General features: G+C 41.9%; 1 protein-coding gene across 1 annotated transcript in view; it reads left to right on the top strand.

Annotated features, from left to right (window-relative positions):
• The first annotated feature begins 762 nt into the window (after nt 1–762).
• Nucleotides 763–12,584, top strand: part of LOC105923651 (cystatin-F) — a 29,744-nt gene continuing 17,922 nt past the window's right edge. The window contains exon 1 of the mRNA XM_036126009.1: nt 763–987. Coding sequence (XP_035981902.1) covers nt 783–987 — 205 coding nt within the window. The 5' untranslated portion in view covers nt 763–782. The remainder of the gene's footprint in view (nt 988–12,584) is intronic.

Raw genomic sequence — 12,584 nt, 5'->3', positions numbered from 1 at the left:
TGGCAAATCTGCAGTTACTCAGTCACTTAAACAGTATCAGAGGGACTTTAATCTCTGAATATACTTTGTATTCGTAGTATTTTTGTTTTTGTAGTATTACAGGTTTATTTTCGTATCCCTTTAGCTTCATTCTCCTGAATGTATTCTCCTAAAGAATAAAAATATTTAAAATAATCTAACCTGGCCCTATTACTCCAGGAGTGAAATAATTCTGCAAACTGTGATTATTCTGGAAATGTTCCCCCTTAATTCTCATAATATGATGTTTTTATCATTTCATTATCACTTTTATGTTTGTTTGTTTATTTTTACTTTATTGACCTAGGACTTTTTTCCCTCATATTATTAATTTTACCTCTTTAATACTCACCCAAAAAGTCTGTTCCTAAAGGTTCACATGTGACACGGTTTTATGAAATAATGAAGACCACAATGTTTAGATTTAATAAATTGATCCTTATATTCATAACACATACACACACAAATATATATATATATATATATATATATATATATATATATATATATATATATATATCGATATCTATAATATCTAGATAGATATAGATATAGAATAGAGAAGTATAATATATCTATATATATATAGTATATATATATGTATGCTATGATATATATTATACTATCTTATAATTATCTACTATTATGTCTATATATATATGATCTTATATTATAATCTTATATTCTATATATATATTTATATATAACTATAATATTGTGTGTGTGTGTGTGTGTTGATAGTGGAGGATCCAACCGATAGTTACATGAGACAAAAGAAATTGGATGTACCTGGTGTTCTGGGGATGAATGTGTTTAACCCTCTTTACCTGTATAGGCAATGCGGCTCTGACCTTTGGGAAGCACCGGTACTCAAGGAGGCGCCACAGGGATGGAGAAAAATGTTGAGATGCTGTCACATGATGGAAGCGATGGTCAACTCTCCCGGCCCTCATCAGGTCAGGGTGCAGGGTAAGAAACCTTTCTGTGTTCCAGCTGGTAGTCTCTGTCATGTACCAGTGACATGCCCACAGATGCCTTTACACCAACCAATTGATTTGGCTGTTGAACCCCTTGGTCCTGGGGGGGGGGGGGGGGGGGGGCAGTCTCCCAGAGGGATTGTTGGTTTCACCTGCTTTAGTGAAGGCAGAGAGGGGAGGTACTTTCATTCCTATTACTAATGTAGGAAACACCCGTAGCGTTGTGACGACTGTTCAAACTGCTACTCTGGTGACCGATGATCCTAAGATTCAGGTTTCAGTTGACTCTCATAGTTGTACAGCGTTTATTTCTAGTCGTGAAACTACTGTAGCTAACATAGACTTGGACTTGCCAGAGTTTGAAAATCTGCAGGCCAAAGAGAAACAGCAGGCGCAGGAATTGTTGTTGAAGCACAATAAAGTGTTTGCTAGAAATGAGCTGGATGTGGGTCGTACAAATTTAGTAACCCATGAGATCCCCTTATCGACGCATTCTCCCTTCTCAGTATGATTTGGTGCGCAATCATATTCAACAGCTACAAAGTCCTGTTATTAGGGAAAGTATGGAAGAATTTATCAATATGGAACTGAAGAGAACAGCTTGATCTTTTATTATTGTCAAGGTTGAATCCTGTTTGTCTTAATAACTGAAATCACTGCCCAAAGAATGATTAGTTCTAGAATGTTTCACTGAATCACAACAAGGTAAAGTAAGGCCAAAGGAACTTTAGTTAAACTACTCTTGGCTCTTATTCTGTTTCTGTGTTTTTCTAAAGGTCTGCTTATAAGACTTCCTAGAAATGGAAGAGCACACACACCATTTCACACACACACCCCTCCAACTAGGGAGGGAGGGCTTTTGGTCCAGAGCAGCGCCTGTACACAGTAAGATATCATGTTCCCATTTACGTCATACTGTATCCCTATAAAGGCTGAAAGTTACCCCATATTGTGGGGATTGTTGGGACTTCTGTGAAATGAAGATGATTGTAAGTCCAGAATAAACGAATCCCCCTGCTGGTCACTGAAGAGAGGCTGTGGTGTCTGGTCTCGTCTGTCTGTTTTTTAAGGTTAAATCCTCTCCCACATAATTGGCGTTGTCCATATGCTTCACCAATAGTTTTGGTGCAGAGGAAGGATGGAACGTTGCATATGTGTGTGGATTATAGACAATTAAACTAAAACCAGGAAGGATGCATTCCCTCTACCCAGAATTGATGAGTCTTTGGATGCTTTGGCGGGGGCACAATGGTTTACGACATTAGATTTGGCAAGTGGGTACAGTCAGGTGGAGATGGCTGAGGACAAAGAAAAAACGGCTTTTTGCTCTCCATTTGGGCTGTTTGAGTTTAATCGCATGCCTTTCAGCTTGTGTAACGCACCCAGTACTGTTTGGGGATTGCCGTTACCAGTCACTGCTGTTGTATTTAGATGATGTAATTGTCTTTTGATCATCAGTTGAACAACACCTGGACAGATTCGATCAGGTATTTTCCAGGTTGGAAGCCCAGGGCTTAAAGGTCAAGTTGTCAAAGTATAATTTTTTTCAGTAGAAAGTTAAATATTTGGGTGACGTAGTATCAGAAGAGGAGGTCTCTACCGACCCAGACAAGGTAGCAGCAGTACGTGACTGGAGGCAACCTAATAATCTGGCGGAACTTTCATTCGTTCATTTTTGGGGTTTGCCAGTTACTATGGGAGGTTTATTTGTGGTTTTTCAAACGTGGCTGCCCCTTTAAACCGCCTTGTTGCTAGGTTGCTTCCTCCTGGGAAAAAGGGCAAAACCCCTAAGAAGCCCTTGGGTGGCTTCTGGGATGAGGAGTGTGATCAGAGTTTTTGCAAGCTCAAAGCTGCATTAGTAACGGCTCCTGTTCTTGCTTACGCAGACTTCCAGAAGCCATTTGTTTTGGAGGTAGATGCTAGCCATGCGGGGTTGGGAGCGGTACTGTCTCAACATCATGGGGGCAAATTGCACCCTATAGCATTCGCTAGTCGCAGTCTGAAGCCCACCGAGCGGAACATGAAGAATTATAGCTCTATGAAGTTAGAGTTGGTTGGTCTTAAGTGGGCTGTTACAGAAAAGTTTTGAGTATCTATTGTGTAACAAATGCACAGTGCTCACGGATAAAAACCCACTAAGTCACCTGGCTACAGCAGAGCTTGGAGCAACAGAGCAGAGGTGGGTTTCTGAGCTGGCAGCCTTTGATTTGACTTTGAAATACCGTCCTGGACTTCAAAATGCTAATGCAGATGCATTGTCCCGTCAATATGTCTCACACAGAGAAGGAGAGGCTGGGCCTGGTTTAAAGGAGAGGTTTCCTGGAGTACAGGAGGAGATCAGCGTGTTACCCGGTCTTTCAAGCACTGACCTCTGTACATTGCAGCGCAAGGATCCTACCATTGATTGTTTTATGCAATTTTGGACCAGGGGTAGGAGGCCTGATGCTAGGGAGAGGAGTGGACTTGATAAAGCCACCCGGAATTTGGCTCAGCAGTGGAATCGGCCTAGGGAGCGAGAATGGATCCTTTGTCGCTGCACTTACGCCTCTGATGGGCGGACTGAGGTTGAACAGCTTGTGTTGCCTCAGTGTTTGCAGGACGGTGTCATCCGGTCACTTCATGATGACCACGCCCATCAGGGACTTTGCAGCTAATTCACTCATGATATTATTGGCCCAATATGTATTCAGATGTAGAAAAATGGTGCAGAAACTGTGAAAGGTGTGTGGTGTCAAAAGCGCTGCTGCCAAAAGTTAAAACTTATATGGACACAATTAAATATCTAGACCTAATGAGATTCTGGCAATAGATTTTACAGTTTTAGAGCCTGCTACAGATGGTAGAGAAAATGTCCTTGTGATGTCTGATGTCTTTTTAAAGTTTACGCAGACTGTTCCCACGAAAGATCAGCGTGCTAGCACTGTTGCAGAGGCACTGGTGAAGCTCTGGTTTCAACTGTTTGGCCCCCAAGCCGGATTCTTTCCGATCAATGACGACATTTTGAAAGTAAATTGGTTCAACAGCTCTGTAAATTGATGGTGTTGTAGGGCCCAGGTGACACTTCTGCTCTCCCCTGTAATGGGTGGGGGGAGTGGGAGGGGTGGGTTAGGGTAAGGGCTCGGTCGGGGCCACAGCGGTGGGGCGGGTCGCCTTGGGTCCCTGGGGCCAATGACCGGTTCCATTAAGACATTAAGACAACAATTCTTTTTGCCACGTTTGCAGACAGGACATTGTAAAATAAATAAATAAATAAACTGTCCAATGCTCTGCCCACTAGGCTACTCCCAAATGTCTTTGAATAAACTGGACCTTGGGTGAGAAAAATGGTAAATTTGTCCCTCTCAGCTGCCATATTCCCCAGATTGTTCAAGCATGCGGTTGTGGAACCAAAACATGGCCTTGATTAAACCAAAACTAAGAACTATAAGCTAATGCCCAAACTTCCCTTTTTGGCCAAAATTTCAGAAAAGGACGTGTCTAAGGTAACCAAACACCGTTTGAGAAACCTAGGAGTTGAATTTCATCCCTGGAGCATCACAAAAAACACAACAGTTTATTGTTCCGCCTGTATTTAAGGATTAAAGGTATACTATGCAACCGGGGTTGATTTTCCAGCGAGGCTCCCCCCAGAGGGCGAAAGTAAAAGTGCGCTGTCGTAAAGATGCTCAGCTGTTCTGGTTTCTCCATCAATCCAGGCGCGGTTGTTTTGAGCTTAGCAGACAGGCGAACGCAACGAAAAGTGGAAAAAACGGCAGTAAAAACAATGACTAACACAGTGAAGGTATGAACATCAAGCTTCCCGCAGCGCTATCTTGGCGAGGCGGCCGCCTCACCAAACTCACGCTACCGCCTCGCCAACATTCAAAAAAATAAAAATAAAAATAATAATAATAATAATAATAATAATAAAACTCGATATGCTTGCATGTTTATTTGACGTTAACACGCGGTTCTTTGTTGTTGCTTTCGCGCGTGCATATAGTGAATGGCAGGGCAAAAACACATGGAGTTCTCGCCGTAAAGCGAGACTTCTGTGTGTGCGGGCCGTGAGCTCCTGCAATTGCAAGTACGGTATTTCCCCCACAGACCCCCAGGGCGGCCGAGAAAACCTTTGTTTGACCTGAAATGACTCATTTAATCATCCAAAACGCTACGGAACACATTAATTAACAGAAAAATGTTGCATAGTATGCCTTTAAATACTTACGGAATAAACAAAACTTCTAAGGTTACTGAATAGAAATAAGTTGAATAGAATAAAATATATTTAATGCTAATAATCCTCACCATCAGCTGAGCTTTTAGCTTCTTGTCTTTTTCTATCATGTTACCATTTTTCTGTGAAGCCCTCCTGCTTTCTGTCGTCACATCCTGGCCTTCTGAGCCCATCAGTGTGTCGTGGTTGAGAAGCTGACTCTGCTCCGCCAGGCAGACCGGCTGAAGGAGCTATTTAGCTGACATCTTAAGGAACTTGTTGAGTGTTTATATTTAAATTTTGGAACCTCATCAAACTGTGCAAAAGTAATCCCACATCGGACTCCATTTGGACCACTTCATGTTGCGTCCACCATTACAGTTTTTTTCTTACTACTGCATTGTGAGACTACTTTATGGCTGCCATCCTCTGCTGGATGGCGGTCATACTACACCATTGTAAGAAGGTCTAAATGGACGTTATCAGTTAAAGGTAGATTCTGCAATTCTTCTCCTTTTTGAATAACCTGCATGCACCAGACCATCTTCCATGCTCTTCTGCTCCTCAGGAGTATTATGTGACAAAAATCCACTCTGATCTTATTGCTTTCTACTGAGGCCTTCCTCTTATTCTCATAAACATGAATGTGGTTGGCTTCTTGCTGCTGGTTGTGACTGTCAGCCTTGTTCAAAGTATACAGTGAGAGCAGTGGGGTTCCAATGAACGGCTAACCATTAAGCTAACTGCTAACCTAGCCACTAAGCTAACCGGATACATAAACACTAGAAGTTAATGTTTCCTGATGTGAGCGTAAACCAGGAAGGACAGGCTGAAGTTATGTGAGTCAGAATGATTGGCACTGATTTGACAGGGTCAGGGTTAGCCAATGAAGCCAAGTTGAAACGTGAGAACTGTTTCATCAGCACACAGACTAGCATAGCACCGTAGCCTGGTACTCCTGAAGCTGCAGCAGAGATTCAGTCCAGAACCTGAGCTATGAATGGATAACTGTGCATTAACCCTGCTGTTACCATGGAGACATCCAGCTGTTCTCTATCACCATGGTGACGGGGATGCAGGTTTCTAGGTCAGGCACAAACAGAACCTAACGGCTCGTTTTCAGATGGTTCCTCAACAGGCTGAGTAGAACATGACACAAAGCCAGCAGGCTGCAGGGTTCATTAACACAGATCCAGCCCAGAGAACCGAGAACCGAGAACCCGAGGAACCGCGGCGCCGTCAGCTCTGGTGTGATGTCACCATGACTCCTCGCCTCCATGGCAGCACAGCAGGCGCATTAGTGGCGTCTGTATCAAACCCATTTGGGTCATGCTGCCTGGAGTCTCACCTGGTTACCATGGCAACAGGCATCCAGAAACAGCATGACACCATGTGACCTGACGTTTGGTTTATTTAGTTCATTCAAAAATAGCTTTAAAATTCATACACAACAATGCACACACTCCCAAATCACTGCATGAATGCAGAGAAGAGTGAATTTATGATATCTGCCCCTTATCAATAACTACATCGTTCTGTTAATTCATCTTTTTTACAGCATTTACATCCATCTTTTCTGTATTTACATTTTACTATATTCAAACAGATTCAAAACATACCATCATACATCTTTTTTCTAATTTCATACTGTAGTTCTTATGTTTTTTTCCTGTCATCATCCTTCTTGACTTTTTAATTTCTGGATGAAGTCCATTCCACAAATCCACAAATTCATTCCTGTTACTGTGACGTTCCGCTGCAGGATTTTGGTTTTGTTCCTGTTTTTTTTCTTAATGTCTGTTCCTTTCAGATTATAGTGACTTTCTCTTTTTTCAACCCTTTCTTTGATGTTGACTGGCAATATTTACTACGAATAATCTACTAAATCATGAATTTTTAATAATTTGATCATCTCTGTGTCTTCTATTATTAATAGTTTTCAAAGCTCTTTTTTGGAATATGACGCGATATTGTGATGTAAAGTGAGCAACGTCAAGTGACTGAGAAAGAATTTTACTTTATGCAACAAAGCTACAGATTCAGTCATTTTTCTTTTTGGATAAAATATGCCAAAATTTTTTTCAATTGAATAAAAATAAAACTGAAGGAATAATTTCTGGACCAATAGAGGAGAGATCCAGAGTTAGCTCACAGCTTCAGCTGCTTCAGCTAGGAACCACTGGACCCGGTTCTGAAGTCCTCACTAAGACTAAGAACGTAGAGAACATGGGCCCGGTTCTGAAGTCCTCACTAAGACTAAGAACGTAGAGAACAGGACCCAGTTCTGAAGTCCTTCCACTAAGACTAAGAACGTAGAGAACATGGACCCGGTTCTGAAGTCCTCACTAAGACTAAGAACGTAGAGAACATGGACCCGGTTCTAAAGTCCTTCCACTAAGACTAAGAACATAGAGAACATGGACCCGGTTCTGAAGTCCTCACTGAGACTAAGAACGTAGAGAACATGGACCCGGTTCTGAAGTCCTCACTAAGACTAAGAACGTAGAGAACATGGACCCGGTTCTGAAGTCCTCACTAAGACTAAGAACGTAGAGAACATGGACCCGGTTCTGAAGTCCTTCCACTAAGACTAAGAACGTAGAGAACATGGACCCGGTTCTGAAGTCCTCACTAAGACTAAGAACGTAGAGAACATGGACCCGGTTCTGAAGTCCTCACTAAGACTAAGAACATAGAGAACATGGACCCGGTTCTGAAGTCCTCACTGAGACTAAGAACGTAGAGAACATGGACCCGGTTCTGAAGTCCTCACTAAGACTAAGAACGTAGAGAACATGGACCCGGTTCTGAAGTCCTCACTAAGACTAAGAACGTAGAGAACATGGACCCGGTTCTGAAGTCCTTCCACTAAGACTAAGAACATAGAGAACATGGACCCGGTTCTGAAGTCCTCACTAAGACTAAGAACGTAGAGAACATGGACCCGGTTCTGAAGTCCTCACTAAGACTAAGAACGTAGAGAACATGGACCCGGTTCTAAAGTCCTTCCACTAAGACTAAGAACATAGAGAACATGGACCCGGTTCTGAAGTCCTCACTAAGACTAAGAACATAGAGAACATGGACCCGGTTCTGAAGTCCTCACTAAGACTAAGAACATAGAGAACATGGACCCGGTTCTAAAGTCCTCACTAAGACTAAGAACGTAGAGAACATGGACCCGGTTCTGAAGTCCTTCCACTAAGACTAAGAACGTAGAGAACATGGACCCGGTTCTGAAGTCCTTCCACTAAGACTAAGAACGTAGAGAACATGGACCCGGTTCTGAAGTCCTTCCACTAAGACTAAGAACGTAGAGAACATGGACCCGGTTCTGAAGTCCTCACTAAGACTAAGAACGTAGAGAACATGGACCCGGTTCTGAAGTCCTCACTAGAACTAAGAACGTAGAGAACATGGACCCGGTTCTGAAGTCCTCACTAAGACTAAGAACGTAGAGAACATGGACCCGGTTCTGAAGTCCTCACTAAGACTAAGAACGTAGAGAACATGGACCCGGTTCTGAAGTCCTTCCACTAAGACTAAGAACGTAGAGAACATGGACCCGGTTCTGAAGTCCTCACTAAGACTAAGAACGTAGAGAACATGGACCCGGTTCTGAAGTCCTCACTAAGACTAAGAACGTAGAGAACATGGACCCGGTTCTGAAGTCCTTCCACCAAGACTAAGAACGTAGAGAACATGGACCCGGTTCTGAAGTCCTCACTAAGACTAAGAACGTAGAGAACATGGACCCGGTTCTAAAGTCCTCACTAAGACTAAGAACGTAGAGAACATGGACCCGGTTCTGAAGTCCTTCCACTAAGACTAAGAACGTAGAGAACATGGACCCGGTTCTGAAGTCCTTCCACTAAGACTAAGAACGTAGAGAACATGGACCCGGTTCTGAAGTCCTTCCACTAAGACTAAGAACGTAGAGAACATGGACCCGGTTCTGAAGTCCTCACTAAGACTAAGAACGTAGAGAACATGGACCCGGTTCTGAAGTCCTCACTAGAACTAAGAACGTAGAGAACATGGACCCGGTTCTGAAGTCCTCACTAAGACTAAGAACGTAGAGAACATGGACCCGGTTCTGAAGTCCTCACTAAGACTAAGAACGTAGAGAACATGGACCCGGTTCTGAAGTCCTTCCACTAAGACTAAGAACGTAGAGAACATGGACCCGGTTCTGAAGTCCTCACTAAGACTAAGAACGTAGAGAACATGGACCCGGTTCTGAAGTCCTCACTAAGACTAAGAACGTAGAGAACATGGACCCGGTTCTGAAGTCCTTCCACCAAGACTAAGAACGTAGAGAACAGGTCTTCTGGCTCCAGCCTGTTCTGCAGAACCAGAACCAGAACCAGAACCAGACATGGAGAAGCAGCATTTAGTTCCTATGCTCCACTGATCTGGAACAAACTTCCAGAAAACTGTAAAAGTGCTGAAAGTTCCTTTAAATCAAGATTAAGATACATTTGTTTAGGATTAACTATGCCTGTTCTAGTTAAACTGTTCTAGTGAAACATCATTAGTTCATTTTTTTAGTCCAACTGTTTTTAATGTTCTATTTTGTTTCTGTTTTATTTTCCTATATTCTAATCATGTAAAGCATTTTGCATTGTCTCTGTACTGAAATGTGTTATATAGATAAATTTGCCTTGCCTATAATTTAAACGTGATTTCCTGATGAATGAAAACTAGAATCGTTGTTTTTTTCTCAGTATTTCCTTCCCATCCATGTTTATAGCTGCTGTGACTTTAAGAGCAGCAGCGCTGAGGCAGCAGGATGGTAGAGACTGAGCGTGCTCAGTGGCGCCGTGCTCACTTCTCACTTGGTTTTCACACATGTGTGTTCTAAGGCTGCAGATCAGAATGAATGAGGAACAGTTCATCACCTCCTGCTGTGTGGCTTCATGCAGAAAATCTCTCCTTCCTCTCTCAAAAATCATTTCTGGACTTTTGTCCACAGAGGCGTCTGAACTTTTGGCATCTGAAGCTTCAGGAACTTTTGGTCCTGTGAAGCAGGAAGAACATTTGGTTCTTCATCATCACTCAAACTCGCTGCAGTCACCACTGACAGGAAGCTGAGAACCAGCCCAGTTTAAACTCAATGAACCCAGAAAACCCGGTTCTGCAGCTGAAGCTCTTCCTGCCTGTTCTGATGGGCCACAGCCGTCCATCTGGGTCCAGAGAAATCCTGAGAAAAGCTGCTTAAAACAGACGGGCTGGTTCTCTTCATGGTAGGTAGTGGTTGTGGTTCTGCTGGAGGTTCTCCTCCCTGTTAAAGGGGAGTTTTCCTCTCCACTGTCGCTTCATGCATGCTCAGTATGAGGGATTGCTGTAAAGCCATCAACAATGCAGACGACTGTCCACTGTGGCTCTACGCTCTTTCAGGAGGAGTGAATGCTGCTTGGAGAGACTTGATGCAACCTGCTGGGTTTCCTTAGAGAGGAAACTTTCTCACCAACCTGGAGGATCTGATGGAACCTGTTGGGTTGCAGAGGGATAGTAACAGCAGGTCAGGTTGGACTATAAGCTAAAACTAATACAGCATTTGGGTTTTTAACCTGGATTTAAAGGAACTCAGGGTTTGAGGATTAAAACAGTAAAACTAACACATTCAGAAAATAGAACATTAAACATGCTGCTCTGTAGCTTCTCATTATTTAACAGATTAAACTAAAAGCTTCTCCTGAAAGGACAGGTCATGGCTAAAAGGAAAACATAGATGAAAATGACCAGCAACCGGCTCTGAAACCGGCCTTGGAGTCACAGAATAAGCAGGAACAACATCTAACAAAGGAACGGTTCTCTAAACTTCTGGGCGTCAGAACCAGGGAACCTGCTCGGCGAGAACTCCTTTGAATCACCACTTTGAAGGAAACTTGGCCAAGTTACAAAAACTCGGAGGTGCAGAACCTCTGCAAAGACCATTATGCCCCCCCCCCCCCATAGATTAGAAAAGCACAGAATAATCCTCTATTCGTCCCTTTGTGGGGACGTTCCCAGCATGCAGCTGTTTGTCTTCTTAACAGACTTTTAAAATACATTTCCATAAAAATCCTGCATTAAGCTCTTAAAATAAAGCTACTGTCCTGATGTTTGTAAAGATAACTAGCTCCTTTGTTAGCATGGCTCACTTATTTAACAGTTTGACATTCTCAACTAAAAACTATTAAAGATTATAATAAAGCTTATATTATATTAAAGCTTATATTATGTATTAAAGATTATATTATATTAAAGCTTATATTATATATTAAAGCTTATATTATATTAAAGCTTATATTATATTAAAGCTTATATTATGTATTAAAGATTATATTAAAGCTTATATTATATATTAAAGCTTATAAATGCTAACAACCCAGAGTCCAGACCAGGAAGCAGAGCCGTAGTTTAACACACCTCTCTGCAGCTTCTGTACTGTTACCCACCCATTACCCTATTGAGACGGTGTCTTTCCCACGGCCAAAACTTAACAGATCAAAAACTGATCTAAAAGGAACAAATCATAAAAACCTAATAAAAATCAATATGGTTCACCTTGAACCTAAAAATAAAATAATAAAATGTGGTCTATTAAATATAAGGTCTCTCCCTCCAAAGACTTTGTTAGTTAATGAATTGATTTCTGATAATCAGATTGATTTGTTTTGTCTCACAGAAACCTGGCTACAAGAGGACTACGTTAGTATAAATGAGTCAACTCCCTCCAGTTATTCAAATTTCCACATTCCCAGATCTGTGGGAAGAGGAGGAGGAGTGGCAACTATCTTTCAGTCTGATTTATTAATTAGTCCCAGGCCAATTAATAACTACAGTTCTTTTGAACATTTAACCCTCAGTTTCCCTCATCCAAACTGCAAAGCAATAAAACCTCTTCTGTTTGTTGTTTTGTATCGTCCACCAGGCCCTTACACTCAGTTTTTGGATGAGTTGTCAGATTTCTTATCTGATTTGGTGTTAAATACTGATAAGGTTATTATAGTGGGGGATTTTAACATCTATGTTGACACAATGTGATAACCTTAGTGTAGCCTTTAAAACTATCCTAGATTCAATTGGTTTTGCTCAAAATGTGCATAAACCGACGCACTCTTGGCTCCATACTTTAGACCTTGTGCTGACATATGGCATTGATTGTGAAGAATTAACAGTATTTCCTCACAACCCTGTCCTGTATGATCATTTTTTAATAACATTTGAGTTTAATCTAACTGAATTCTCCACCCCCAAAAGAGGGTTCCATTATAGTAGATTTTTATCGGATAATGCTGTATCAAAACTTAAAGAGTCTGTCCCCTTCTTAATATCCTCAGTATTGCAGAAATGCCCTGCAGATAGCAGCAATGCTGTTTCTTCCAATTCACAAATAGATGTCTTTG

The sequence above is a fragment of the Fundulus heteroclitus genome, chromosome 22 (genome assembly GCF_011125445.2).
Source record: "Fundulus heteroclitus isolate FHET01 chromosome 22, MU-UCD_Fhet_4.1, whole genome shotgun sequence".
Lineage (NCBI taxonomy): Eukaryota > Metazoa > Chordata > Actinopteri > Cyprinodontiformes > Fundulidae > Fundulus > Fundulus heteroclitus.
The sequence above is the reverse complement of the archived record's forward strand: the minus strand, read 5'-3'. Positions and strand labels throughout refer to the sequence as shown.